Source organism: Gracilinanus agilis, chromosome 5, assembly GCF_016433145.1.
Source record: "Gracilinanus agilis isolate LMUSP501 chromosome 5, AgileGrace, whole genome shotgun sequence".
Lineage (NCBI taxonomy): Eukaryota > Metazoa > Chordata > Mammalia > Didelphimorphia > Didelphidae > Gracilinanus > Gracilinanus agilis.
This window is the reverse complement of record NC_058134.1, coordinates 152,009,186-152,023,320: the sequence shown is the minus strand read 5'-3', so window position 1 is coordinate 152,023,320 and position 14,135 is coordinate 152,009,186. Positions and strand designations below refer to the sequence as shown.

The 14,135-nt window shown below is 40.8% G+C and overlaps 1 protein-coding gene across 1 annotated transcript in view; it reads left to right on the top strand.

Moving 5' to 3' along the window:
- CDHR3 (cadherin related family member 3) overlaps nt 1-14,135 on the top strand; it is a 113,219-nt gene that overhangs the window by 87,179 nt on the left and 11,905 nt on the right. Inside the window, exons 13-16 of the mRNA XM_044679048.1 lie at nt 2,264-2,435; nt 8,070-8,320; nt 10,027-10,208; nt 12,374-12,387. Coding sequence (XP_044534983.1) covers nt 2,264-2,435; nt 8,070-8,320; nt 10,027-10,208; nt 12,374-12,387 — 619 coding nt within the window. The remainder of the gene's footprint in view (nt 1-2,263; nt 2,436-8,069; nt 8,321-10,026; nt 10,209-12,373; nt 12,388-14,135) is intronic.

Here is a 14,135-nt window from a genome sequence, read left to right as displayed (position 1 = left end):
ACATGACTGTGATACTCTGCAGCTCAGATGATATAGTTCTCTGGGTGGTGGCTAAGGCACATGGCCAAAGGGGCCAGCAGAAAATGGTTGTCTGATGGGGGATGATGATCATCCTAGGAAATAAGGGTGTCCTTTCAGGAAGGAAATGCACCAGCCTCTCTCCCTATCCCAAGTCAATCTAATCCAATCCAATCCGCATTATTAAGACCCTATTATATGTCAGGTACAGAGCTACCAGCTGGAGATACAATGAATAAAAACACTGTCCCTTCCCTCAAGGAAGTTACAATCTAAAGGAGAAAACAACACACCAAAGGAGGCAGGAGAGTGGTGGGGTGGGAGAAGGACATGAGGGGGTACCACCTGGTGCAGTAGTCATCTTGTTCCAAGGAGTTGAAACCAGAAAGCACAGTAGATGCAAAGTGTAGTAAGGAGCTGAGAGTTCAGTTTCTGACTTTCATAAAGGAAGGTATTAGGAGGAGTTTGGTACTTAGCCTTCCAATCAGAGGGGAGAAGAAGCTGAGGGAGGTGGTGTCAATCGAGGTTTGAGTTAGTAGCAGAGTAGTGAGTGTAGAAGTGATGAATTTATCCTGTGAAGGGCTCTTGTTCCACAGAGTTGAAACCAGGTAAGGAAGCAGATGAAGAGTGGAGTGTGGATGATGGGTCAAGATCCTTTTTGTTTTCTGCTCATTCCAGCTTTGCTATCAGCAATACACATTTTCACAACTCCTACTCTTATTGTTTAGACGCTGTAGCAGGATATGTCACATCTAGAGGCATATCTGGAAAAGCGGGCAGCCACTGGATCAATTGCACTGTCAGTAATTAAAAGTAGTTGAAGATAATGGGATGACTATACATACAGGGAATCATTTCTTCCCCTATTCTATTAGCAAACTCAGAGAAGTATGAAAGAAATATAAACTGAACTAACAGCCAGTCTAGTTAAGTGGAGAGAACATTTGGGAAGAAATCAGGAACCCAAGTTCATTTTTCAACTTTCTTCCTAATTTTCCATGGGATTTTGAGCAAAATGAAATTCTCTAATTTCTCCACCTATGAAGTAGAAATTAAAATGATAACTAAATGCCAACAAAGTCCAGTCCCTGGAACAACCTATTTTGAACCAATGGGTTTTGATGGGTTTGGTTTTTTTTTTTTTTTTTAATGAAACCGAGGGCTCAGACTTGTGGGCTTGGAAGAGAATAAATAGTATTAAATCTGAGACTAATTGTGGATTGTGTAGAGTTCTCTGAAAAATCAATAGATTCCTGATTTGGAGACTGAGTAAGCTAAAATTTCATTTCAGTCCTAAGCTCAGAAGTAGTTGAAATGCTTAAACTCCAAAGTTAGAATAAACTTGCCCACATTTAAAAAATGGTTGTAGATCAAGGTAGAAATTGAACTGAATGACCTACCAGGCTCTACTCCAATTTAGCAGCCCTGGAAGAAGACAGTGAAAGAGATCAGATTCTAACTACTCTCTGAGGCTGGCTGGCTTAGTTGGTTAGAGACTAAAGGTAATGAAATCAGAGTCCTAGATTTGATCTCCGTGGGACAGGTTGTATCTGGTCTACTGTGGCCGTAGACGACATCTTTAACTCAGACTCCTCTTTGGCCATACACAACAGTAGGGAAGAAGTAACAAGGGAAATCTACAACTCTTCCTAGGAAAATAAGCTGGCATCATTTTTGTATATCTAAAATTTATATAGCCCTTTGAGATTTACTAAGTGATTTACCAATATCTTTGTGTTAAAAAAAAAAAAAACCAAAACCTTACCCTCTGTCTTAGAATTGATATGAAGTATTGGTTCTAAGGCAGAAGAGTGGAAGACTAAGCAAATGAGGTTAAGTGATTTATCAGGATCACACATAATATCATTGCATTTTATTTTTACAATAACCCTGGAAAATATATACTATTAGTATGCCCATTTTGAGATGAAGAAACTGAGGCTGGCAGCTAGTAAGTGTCTGAGGTGGGTTTTGAATTTAATATGCCACATGAAGAAACCAGTGGAAAAGCACGTCAGCTATAGGGGGTGGAGGGTGGGGGGAGAGAGAGCAAGAACATGAATCATGTAACCATGGAAAGAATTTTTCTAAAAAATAAAAAAATTTTAAAAAAGAATTTAATGTGCCACTTAGCTGTTTCATATGTACATATATTAAAAAGTCCAATTATTATAGATGAGAAAGACGGTTCTGTGGAGGAGATTGGGAATCCCTTATCGAACTGGCGATCTTCTCCCTTCTCTAGGTGACTGTGAAAATTCTTGATGAAAATGATGAAAAACCAACATGTGAACCAAATTTCTACTTCCTGGCAATCCCTGTGGATCTAAGAGTTGGCACAAACATTCACAATTTCAAACTAATGTGTGTTGACAAAGATTCCAGCCCCAGATCTTTCCGCTATTTCATTGGCCAAGGTATAGTGTTTGACTCAGAATCTCAGTCAGGACCTCACAATGCGTCTAGTCTCATCCAAATAAGTATTGATTCCACAATGCTCCCAACAAGAAATCTTCATGTGTTTGAAAACCTCAACTTAGGGGGATACACAATCTCCAGAGGTAGCCGCTCCACTTTGGCCTTGGTCTCATGGATAGGAAGTGTTTCTCTGCATCAAGACTAAATCCAAATCTCTGCAACTTGTATCTTTTGTTCCTAATTCTATCCTCTGGGGCCAAGGAGGACAAATTGACTCCTTCTTCTATATAACAGACCTTTAGATATTAGAAGACAGCTATCATGCCCTCTTTAAGTTTTTTTCTCCTACTGGCTAGATTCACCTATTTCTATCAGATGGTCCTTAAAGGGCAGAACTCAAAGTCCTTCCCCACTAGAGTTCGTCTCTCATGATCCCCTGTAGCTTATCCATGTTCTAACTAGAATCGAACATAATAGTCTGACAAGGGTAACAAAGTAGTAGCATCACCTTCCCCTTCCTAGATATTATGTCTCTCTTAATGTAGATAAGCATTGTGCTAATTTAGCTGCCACATCACAATGTGGACTCATTGATTGTGTCTTTCACTAAAATGCCTAGTTCCTTATCAGATGAATTGCTGCCTTGCCACGATTCTCTAATTTTATGCTTGTATCCCTGGGGTTTTGAACCCACATATGTACCTTACATATATCCCTATTAAATTCATAGTATTCTATTCAGGCTGGTATTCTAGCCTAACCAGATATTTTTGAATTCTGACTCTGTCATCTAGCATATTAGCTATCCTTCCAAATTTTTGGCATCTTCAAATTTCATCCAAATTAACATATAACCAAAATTAGTACATACATATGTGTATTCATATGAGAGGGAGAGAGAGAGGGAGAGGGAGAGGGAGAGGGAGGGAAAGGGTTGGTAGCAAAACAGCTAGAGCACTGGCCCAGGAATCCGGAAGACTTAAGTTCAAATCTTGCCTTAGACATGACCCGTGGCACTCTGGATAAGTCACTTAACCTTAGTTTGGCTCAGTTTCCTCAACAATGAAGGGGGGGTAATAATAGCATCTTCCTTGCAATATTATTGTGAGGATCAAATGAAAAAAATTATAAAAAGTACTTAGCACAGTGCCTAGCACATAGTAGGAGATATATAAATGCTTATTCCCCTTCTCTTTATCTTTCACTTTTATAATACATTTATAAATATATAATATATATACTAAGCATATATAAGTATACTATAAATATATACTAAGTAGTATACAAATTAATATATATGTATGTATATGTCAATTAGTATATGTATCCATATATATATATAGTTTCCTAAGCCCCTCAAACAATTATAGAAAGCCCTTTTGGAAGGTCAGGAAGATGTGCACAGCACAATGCCTTCAGACATGACAACATCACTGAATATGGAAGAATGAGTGGCTGTGCTTATGGGCTGATCTAGGCTATGAACTTGTGAAAATGAGATACTAAGTAAGGCCAGAAGGGCTGGAAAGGGAAAATTAAATTTGCCTGATGCATCCATGGCCTGCTTCTGCTCCTTCTTGCTCCCCTTTCTCTTCCCCTGACCCGTGGGCCACAGTTTGCCTAAGGTAAGGAGTCAGTGGGTAGGAAGTCGATGTCATTGATGACGATTCCTCTACCCAATGCCCAGACTATTCCTGGGATTTGGGAATCTATATTCGTTTCATTGTGTTTTCATTTTAGACCGACTCCCTGAGCACCTCCTCTTCTGAGGGCTTATAATGGGTTGTAGGGAATCAGAGTCATCTGTCAGGGTAATAATGGATTAAATGCATTTTCAGAAATTTGCCCTCTGGGATTCTCCTATGCCCCATTCATTTTCTTTCTTTAAAAATGCAGTACCATGGAAAAAGGAAGAAAGAAAGAATACCCCTCAATGGAAATTAGACCAAAAATAACTTCCCTAATGAAATGCTAAAAGCCAGAGATTTAAACCCAAACAAGCAAAACAGTTCCAAGTAAAAGAAGAAAATCTATTCTTCGCTCCCCACTGAACTGTGGAGTGGCAGGATCTCAAAGCAGTGGGGGCTCTCACCAAGTCTGTGCGTCACAAAACCCAGAGGTAAAAACTGTCTCCAGACTGGAAGCCTTATAAGATGAAAATAATCCATACTCAGCAAGACCCCAAAGGCCTTTTGGTGAGCCCTGCTGCTAAGAGAGAGAAAATTGCAACATCCCCTGCTCCATTTACTAGTTTTCACTCACTAACAAGTCTGGAGCCACTGGAGAAATGACTTGAATATAATGGATGCAGGCAATATGACTAAACCTCATAGGTCTTACTCAGATGTGAATGACTGAAACGAATGAAAAGTCATTGAAAAAGTCAGCCACTCTGCTAAATGCTGGGAATAAATAAACAGATAAGCAATAAGAGAGCCTGGCTCTATGGGGCAGCTGAGTAGCTCAGTGGATTGAGAGCCAGGCCTAGAGACGGGAGGTCCTAGGTTCAAATCCAGCCTCAGACACTTCCCAGCTGTGTGACCCTGGGCAAGTCACTTGACCCCCATTGCCTACCCTTATCACTCTTCCACCTATAAGTCAATACACAGAAGTTAAGGGTTTAAAAATTAAAAAAAAAAAAAAAAAAAAAAAAAAAAAAAAAAAAAAAAAAAGAGAGCCTGGCTCTCAAGGAACTTTCTTTCTAAAGGGGAGATACAATATGAAAAGGGGAGAGAGAATGGTGGGAGGATATTTCAGCATGATTTGGAAATGGTCAGGGAGCCATGTAGAGGTCTAGTTCTGACGTTCACTTGTTTCAGTGTGTCCAAGTCTCTGTTGACCCTGTCAGAGGTCTTCTTGGTAAAGCTACTAGACTAGTTTCTCCATTTCCTTCACCAGCTCATTTTACAGATGAGGAAATGGAAACCTTCAGAGTTAAGTGACTTGGCCAGAATCACACAGCTAGTAAGTGTCTGAGGCCAGATTTGAACTCGGGAAAAATGAGTCTTCTTGACTCCAAGCCCAGGACTCTATTCATTGTGCCGACTAGGGTGAAAACAATCACCTATTCCTCCTTATCATAATAATAACTAACATATAGTACTATGCAGAAACACTTTATATTTATTATCTCATTGATCCTCACGACAATCCTAGAAATAGGTTTCCCCCCCCCCCCATTTTACAGATATGAAGCCTGAGGCGAACGATGGTTAAATGACTTGCCCAGGATCACATAGCTGGTAAGTGTCTATGGCTGGCTTTGAACTTGGATTTTCTTGACTCCGGCATGTGCTCTAACCATTGTACCACTTAGCAGTCCAAAGTCTTAGGGGGTGAGTCTAGGATTCAGTGGGAAGAGAATGAAGATGACGTAAGATTGGGCAAGATTAGGAAACAGATGGGAAGATTCCCGGAATGCTTAATAGCATGAGGAAGAGTCCCAACAGCATCTGGTAAATCCTCTCTAGAGGTATCTGAGAGTTCTCATTGACCATGTGTGGGTTCTGATCCTGGAGGGACAGCTAGATGGTACAGTAGATAGAGTGCAAGGACTGGAGTCAGGAAGACTCATCTTCTTGAGTTCAAATCTGACTTCAGACACTTACTAGTTGTGTGACCCTGGGCGTTTAACTCTCTTTGCCTCAGTTTCCTTACCTGTAAAATGAGCTAGAGAAGGAATTGGCAAACCACTCCAGTATGTTTGCAAAGAAAAAAAAATGGAGCCATGAAGAGTCAGACACATGACTCTTTTTGATCAGGTGGAACCATTATACTGGTAAGACACAGCTATTTTATCATGTGGGCAAGGATTGGGTCCCCCAGAGCCTCATGGCCCCTTCCTCTTGACCTTAACCATGAGCTACTGGGTAAGTAAGACCACTATAATGTGAACACAGCTTCTTTAAAAAGATTGTGGGGGGCTGCTCAGTGGATTGAGAGCCAGGCCTAGAGACAGCAGGTCCTAGGTTCAAATCCGGCCTCAGACACTTCCCAGCTGTGTGACCCTGGGCAAGTCACTTGACCCCTATCGCCCACCCTTACCACTCTTCTGCCTTGGAGCCAATACACAGAATAGACTCCAAGACGGAAGGTAAGGGTTTAAAAAATAATAAAATAATAAAAAGATTGTGGTTCTGTCCATTTTTAAAGTCATAAGGGAATGACTTGGGTGAGCTACCAAATCTATCAAGAGTGAGTCTCCTTCTGATGTCACTACTAAGTGAATGCTGATCTCATCCTCTTCATCCCTTTCCCACTGGCTTCTTGACTCTGCTGTGGGACTCTGAGGTCCACTAGTAGACCTGCAATCGTCACTTCCTGGCTTTTTCCAAACTTTGCTCCTGCACACCCATTCCATCCCCTTTTGGATCTGTCCTATATAGATTTTGTATCCTCCCATTCAAAGGGGAGGGACTATCCTAATGCTTTTATTTTTGTCCTCCTTAAGTAACTGCTTATAATGACAAAGATAAAAATCCCTGAAGAGCCTTCATGGAGGTAATTTAGTTCCTATCCAAGCATTACCACAGTGATGCCAAATAGCATGTGTCCTTTTTCCTTTTTATTTTAAGCCTCGACAAAACTGAATATCTGGGGAGTTACTTGCTGTTTCTAAACTAACTTAAAACACATTTTGAGGCTAGGGATGTCACCAGTGGAGTAGACACGTTGTTCACCAAAAAATAGGCCTGAGTGTTTTTGGAAGGATGGAGTGGGACGGGGGGAGTTCTGGGAGGTTGGCAATCAGAGCGGCCCTGAGGAGGAAAGAACTGCCTTGCAGCAATAATCTTCAGGGAGAAGCAACCACCTGACCACTGGTTAGGGATCTTGCAAACGTTTCCACATGGCCTCCCTTCGTCCAGTCTCTCCTCAGGCCATTCCATTCTTTATGCAGTCCTCAAAGTGATTTCATTAAGTACAAATATGATCATATCAGTCCTTTACTCAATAAACTCCAGTGGCTACCTAATGATTCTAGGATCACATAGAAACAAACGCCTCTGGCTTTGACAGTCTCTCACAATCTGGCTCCAGCTTACCTTTCTAGAATCATTATACAGTATTCCTTTTTCCACACGCCTGCTGTATTCAAACTAACCTTCTTGCTGTTTCTTACACATGATACTCAAAGTTCCCACTTGATGCCTTTCCACCGTGATGCTCTGTCTATTCATCTTTCTCATAGAATCTCTTACTTCCTTTAAAATTCAGCTCAAGCAACACCTTCTTCAGGAACTTTTCCTGATCCCTCTAACTACTAGTATCTACCCTCCCTCAATGACCTTGTATCTATCTCATATTTATTCTGTACATATGCATGCACATAGATGCACAGGTTGTCTACCCTGATAAACTGTAAATCTTTGGCGAGCAGGGATGTTCATTTTTGTATTTGTTTTTCAAGGTCCTAGAACATTATCTTAGGCTTCTAGTAAGTAACTGAGAAATGCTTATTGATAGACTGATTGATTGATCGATTGATTGATTATATGGATTCTTACTCAGGCATGAGTTTAGAGGAAATGACATCTGAGATATTTTAAAATATATCCCTACTTGCCTTATTATTTCCTTTTTTTCTCTCTCCTCTCTTTACCTCCTTCCTCCATGATGTTGTTCCAAAAATTCAGGGAACAAGAACAATCATTTCACTTTCTCTCCCAATGCTGGATCAAATGTCACAAGCCTCCTGCTTGCAACCCCTTTTGATTATTCCAGTGGTTTTGATAAAGACTGGAACTACAAGCTACTTGTCTACATAACAGATGACAACTTACTGACCAGTCGGAAGAAAGCGGAAGCTTTCATTGAAACAGGAACAGTGACTCTAAATATCGAAGTTATCCCTCCACCAACCACAGTCATCACCACCACCTCCATGGTAAGGGTCTTGGCATCCACAATCTCCAACCACGTTGCTCTGTCAATTAGCTAGAGCTCTTTGAGCCTGGAGGAAATGCTATGGACTTGAGAAGATGTCAATGGCTAGGAGGTGTAGTAGGGGATGCAATCTCGTGTATGCTAGAGCCAGACAATTCTGGGAAGAAGAGTGGGCGTCAAGCTCAGATGGAAATGGATGATGCCTTGGCTGCTCCATTCATAAAAGGCTTTGAGCAACAACTTATTCTGTCTTAACCAGCCATTAATTAGTCATAACTTGGCTAATATCAGATTTTTATGTCCAGTTGACATCACTCTAGTCACTACCAGTCACCCATCTTTGGGTGGTAAGTATTCTCTTGCCCTCTCACAGAATATAAAGCAGAAGGAAATTCAGTCACTGTGTGGCCTGTACCCAGTTCTCTCCTTAACCTTGAAGCAATAGTATGCAGCTGAAGGAACCTTTCTTAGTGTAACCTCTCTTTAAAAGATCAAGAGAAACTGGAGTGGTATTATGCCTTTTCAGTGAAATACGTGTCAAGAAGACAGTTTGGGGAGTGTGCAGATGCTGACAAGGGCCAATGAGATTTGAGGGCTTCACTCTTTGGGGAGCTGCATGGTATAGTGAATAGACAACTAGCCTTGGCTCAGGAAGACCTGTGTTCAAATCCTGCCCTGATACACACAAGCTCTCTATGTATCAAGCAACTCTCCATGATGTTAAGTTGTAGAAAAGTTGCACATTTACATTGATCGAAGGAATTTTCTTATCAAGAGTTTCCTTAAGGGGGCAGCTGGGTAGCTCAGTGGATTAAGAGCCAGACCTAGAGATGGGAGGTCCTAGGTTCAAATCTGGCCTCAGACACTTCCCAGCTGTGTGACCCTGGGCAAGTCACTTGACCCCCATTGCTTACCCTTACCACTTTTCTGCCTTGGAGCCAATACACAGCATTGACTCCAAGACGGAAGGTAAGGGTTTAAAAAAAATAATTAATAAAAAAAGTTTCCTTAGCCAGTGTAATCATATATGTATTTCTACACATGTACACATATTATCTACTGCACATTCATACATAGATGTATACACACATGCAGACACAAATATTATTACATATATGTGTAAGAGTTAAATGGTAAGAGTTTGACAAAAGTGAGGAGAGCTCTGCTCCACCTAGAAATCCTCTCCTGCTTCTTAAAGAAACAGAGAGAGAGAGATTAAGAAAATCCCTTTAACATATATTCCAATAAACAGGTATGTATACACACATACTCTGTGGGTTTGCATACATATGTATATGAATGCTTGTATACATGTGCCTGTATACACATGATCATGTATACATGTATGTGTGTGTGCCTTCTTGAGAAGCCAGACTGGTATAAAGTTTAAAGTAGAGATTGCCAGTCCTCATATATTCCTTAACTTTTCTGGGCTTTGAACTGATGGATACATGGGGAGGAATATACATATACATATATACATATATATACATATATATATCAGAGCAAAGGATGAGATAAAAATGAGTAGAAGCAGAAAGAAGTCTAGTTCTAAAACTATCCAATTTCTAAAGCAAATTTCATGAGTAGAAATGGAAATGAAAACAAAATGAATAGAAAATCTAAGCTTTAATTTTTGCCAACCATGATAATATAAAATATGGCCATCAGCCTCTTCCTTCTCCCCCACCCCCTCTTCTTTTCAAGCCCAGAGTCACCTACCTGATTCAGAGGGAAAATGTTTATTCCTCATCAGCTTGGTATGTACCATTTGTGATTACTGTGGGCTCCATGCTACTCTTGGTTCTCCTGGGATACCAGTTTTTCCTACTGGTGAAATTCATCCGAAGACACTGCTCCTTCAAGCCCAAGGAAGACAAAGGATTACTGTAAGTCACTCTGCGAGCTTGGTCCTTTCTACCACCTAGGGAAACTGATTCCAGTTGTACCAACTTTATGAAAAGGATAATCTCCTGCTTAACCCAGGCCCCCTAGGGAGAGGGAAAAGGGCATGGAGATGGCAAAGAAATGCATGCTTTGCACAGGCTCAAAAATACCTTCTAATTGCTCTGCATTAATTGTCTTTCCTTGTCTTTCCCTGGTAAAAATGGCCTATACTGATATGGCAGGAAATCTATAGAATTAGTCCTTCTAATAATTGTGCCTCTGACTATTTTGAGCAGTAACAAAAAAAGCACATTTACTTATTTATTTTCTATTTAGAAAGAGACTAGAAAGGCAGCATAGTGTAGTAGATAGAGGATTGGCCTTGGAGTTGGGAAGACTTGGGTTCAAATTCCACATGTTATGTGACTCCCCCCAAGTAAGTCTCTTAGTGGCCCAAGCAATTCATTAAAACTATAAGTTGCAAAGCATGTGATGATCTACAAAGGAAAAGGAGGTTTCTGGGTTGCTAGATCCATATAAGGAGGAAATTCTGGCTCTAGTAAAAAAATTACAATTAAAAAGTAGGGGATGGAATTGGAGAAAACTTCAAAGACTCTTAGCAGGCTTCCTCCATCAAAGCCCTGCTTTAATGCCTCATGTAACCGATTGTTCTCTCCCCTCACCCCCAAACACCTTACAGTAGCATATAATTTCCTTGAGGGCAAATATAGTTTCATTTTTGTCTTTGTCACCTCAGCCCCTAGCACAGTGAATGGCACATTGTAGTTATATTATAAAGGCTTACTATTGACTGATTGATCCTGTGCTCTCAAAGGCTGGGCAGGCAAAGTTTAGGCTCAGGAAGATGCCACCAATGTTTCAGGGATTGGTATGATGATGACAGACTATATGTCTGCCATCTGAGGGCTACCTTAATTAAGTTTGGAAAGGGTCAGATAGCAGGAAGTTTCATTTCATTTGCTGGCCCGTAGCAATTCATGAAGACCATTTACTATTATGTAGAGAAGTTGCTGATCTGTGTTGGTAGTGTTGTTACCATGTTGTGGAAATCACAGATTCTTAATTTATGGTAGATGAACCCTTTTCTGATTGTCCTTGCCTTCCTGTGATGAGTTCTAAAATAAAGTAGCATGGCGGCCTTGAGTGCTGATTCCTAGGGTATCGAGCTTTAGGTTTTAATCTTAGTTCTATTCAACATGAATTTTGTGAATATTATACAAGGTTAGTTTTTTTTTTTTTTTTTTTTTTTTTTTTTTACCCAAAGGGAAGATGGCAATGAACTATGTTTCTGGTATAGTGAAAGGAAGAAAGGCCAGTGCTATCACTTGGGTTCAGGTTCTGAATGTGACACATACTAGCTGAGTAACCTTAGGCAAGTCACGTAACCTCTCCATACATCAGGCACCTGGGCAAATCAATAAATTACAAATGAGTAGCCAACCTGTACCAGGGAAAGGAGTTTTCAAATTGGAGATTTCCTATGCCATTGAAATTATAATTTTGGACCAAAAAAAAAAAAGATGGGATGATAATAATGAACATGCGTTTCACAGAAGTATCCTGGATATTTTCTAGTATTGTTCAAGTGGTTTAAAATCAATAGATGAATGACTAGATCATGAAAAGCATGAGGATTTGGCATGAGTCGTCCATTCCATTGCCGTACCATATTGGGGAAATCGCTGCCATTGGCAGCTTTAGTTTTATAATAGAATGGAGGAGAGTGACTGTTAAGCTTACAGATATGCCAGTGATCCGTGGAGGAGCTTAGGTATAGTAAATGTCTCAGGATGGGGAGGGGGAGCTACTGGGAGCCCAGGACCTGCATGCGATTCTGGCTCTCATGTTGAATGTGCAAATGAACATCTCCATTTTAACATATACTCCCAAAGCTAATCATCTCTAATATGGTTTATTTAATAAAAGGAAGCCTATAAGAAAATCTGAACTAAGCCTGATCTCTCTGAAAATGAGTTGTAATATGATAAGACAGGCAGCATTTATCAAATGGGGGTAGAACGAGATTGCCTAAGAAAGAAATATTATACTTCTGAAGGAAGCTCCCCAAAGAAACCCATCTGGTTATGTGTGTAGTGATGTGCACTAGTCTCCTGGTAATTAATGTCAATCTTTTATTTTGTCATAGGGTGAAAAAAGGAGGTATGTATACTGTCTATTCTCCTGGCTTCTGGGACTTGGTGGGTGTACATGAAAGGAATTCTGCTCAGTGGAGGATAAAAGGGCAATGCATATTCTCACAGTGCCTGGCATTTAGGAGATGCTCAATAAGTACTTATTGCGCTGAATCGAATTGAATTGAACTACATAAACAGCATCTGGAGGAAAGCAAGAGTCAGAAGGTAGCATGAGAGGGTAGTGCTTTGTAAATCCAAAGGTACAATAGAGGAGAAGGAGAAGGAGAAAGAGGAGAAAGACAAGAAGGAAGAGAGGAAAGACAAGAAGGACAAGAAGGAAGAGGAGGAGGAGGAGAGGAAGCGGAAAAGGAAGAAGAAGAGGATGATGATGATGATGATGTACAGTGAATAGAGTCAAAAAGACCTGAGCAAGGTGACTCAGTAGATAGAGAGCCAGGACTGGAATCAGGACCTAAGTTCAGAACCTCAGGCACATACTAGCTGTGGGACCCTGGGCAAGTCACTTACCCCCAATTGCCTAGCCCTTCTCCATCTCCTGCCTTGCAAGCAATACTTAGTATCAATTCTAAGACAGAAGGTTTTTTGTTTTGTTGTTTCAAATATGCCCCTCAACCTGGTAGAGTGGTTGGATATAATACGGGGGCCGGATCAGATGATCTTGAAGGTTCTGATCAGATGAGTTCAATGGGGGCAATATTTTGACTTTATAGTTTCTAGCCTTGATAATAGAGTATGTTCAGTGTGGACCCAACTTTTTTTTAAACCTTTACCTTCCATCTTGGAGTCAATACTGTGTATTGGCTCCAAGGCAGAAGAGTGGTAAGGGCTAGGTAATGGGGGTCAAGTGACTTGCCCAGGGTCACACAGCTAGAAAGTGTCTGAGGCCAGACTTGAAATTATCTTCTTAAGATCTGTTAAGAGGTAAGTGGGGTGTATGGGGGTATTCAGGGAAGACTAGTACCTCTCTCTGGCATGAGGGCTTGTCTAGATCATTTCAGGGCTGCTTATCCTCCTTTGGTGTCCACCTGCCACCCAGCTCTCACCTGTGGCTCCAAGAAGCTGTAGCATGCCCAGTGGCTATTCTCTGGAAAACCATGGTAATTGACAGGTTTCAAAACCATTGGCAAGTTAGGAAGGTGTCTATGCCAAGCCTGTGAAGACATCCCCCAGCAGAAAGAGCAGATGAGAACAATTTATTACAGTGGCCATGAAGGCAGTGGAAATAGGCACTATAGAATGCTTAGAACTTGGTCAGATATTGAAAATGCAAAGATACTCCTGCATCCTTAGCCATCACCAGCTGACTTTTTGACTTGCCACTGGTCTTTGGGTGACTCTGGAAGAGAGATTAAGGCAACAACTTGGTGCAACTCTGCCTCACTTAAATCAAATTTGTGCACAAGTCAGAAGACATCACCAGTGATGCCATTTTAGTCTTCTTCAAGCATAAAGGATAACAACCAACCAACCAAGGTAAAAAGTAAATCAGAAAAGGCAAACTAGACAGTATTCTTATTTAACTCTTCATTTTCCTCATTGGAGCCCTCTCTTTCTATGTCTCATCATTCTTCTCTCCCCTTCATCATGCATTTCTAGGGGAATCCTAAACATAAAGGACTAGGCTTGTTGAAACTGGGTACAAAAATGTGAGTAACAAGTCATAGGAAAAAATGGAGAGAGAGAGAGAGAGAGAGAGAGAGAGAGAGAGAGAGAGAGAGAGAGAGAGAGAGAGAGAGAGAGTGAGTGAGAGAG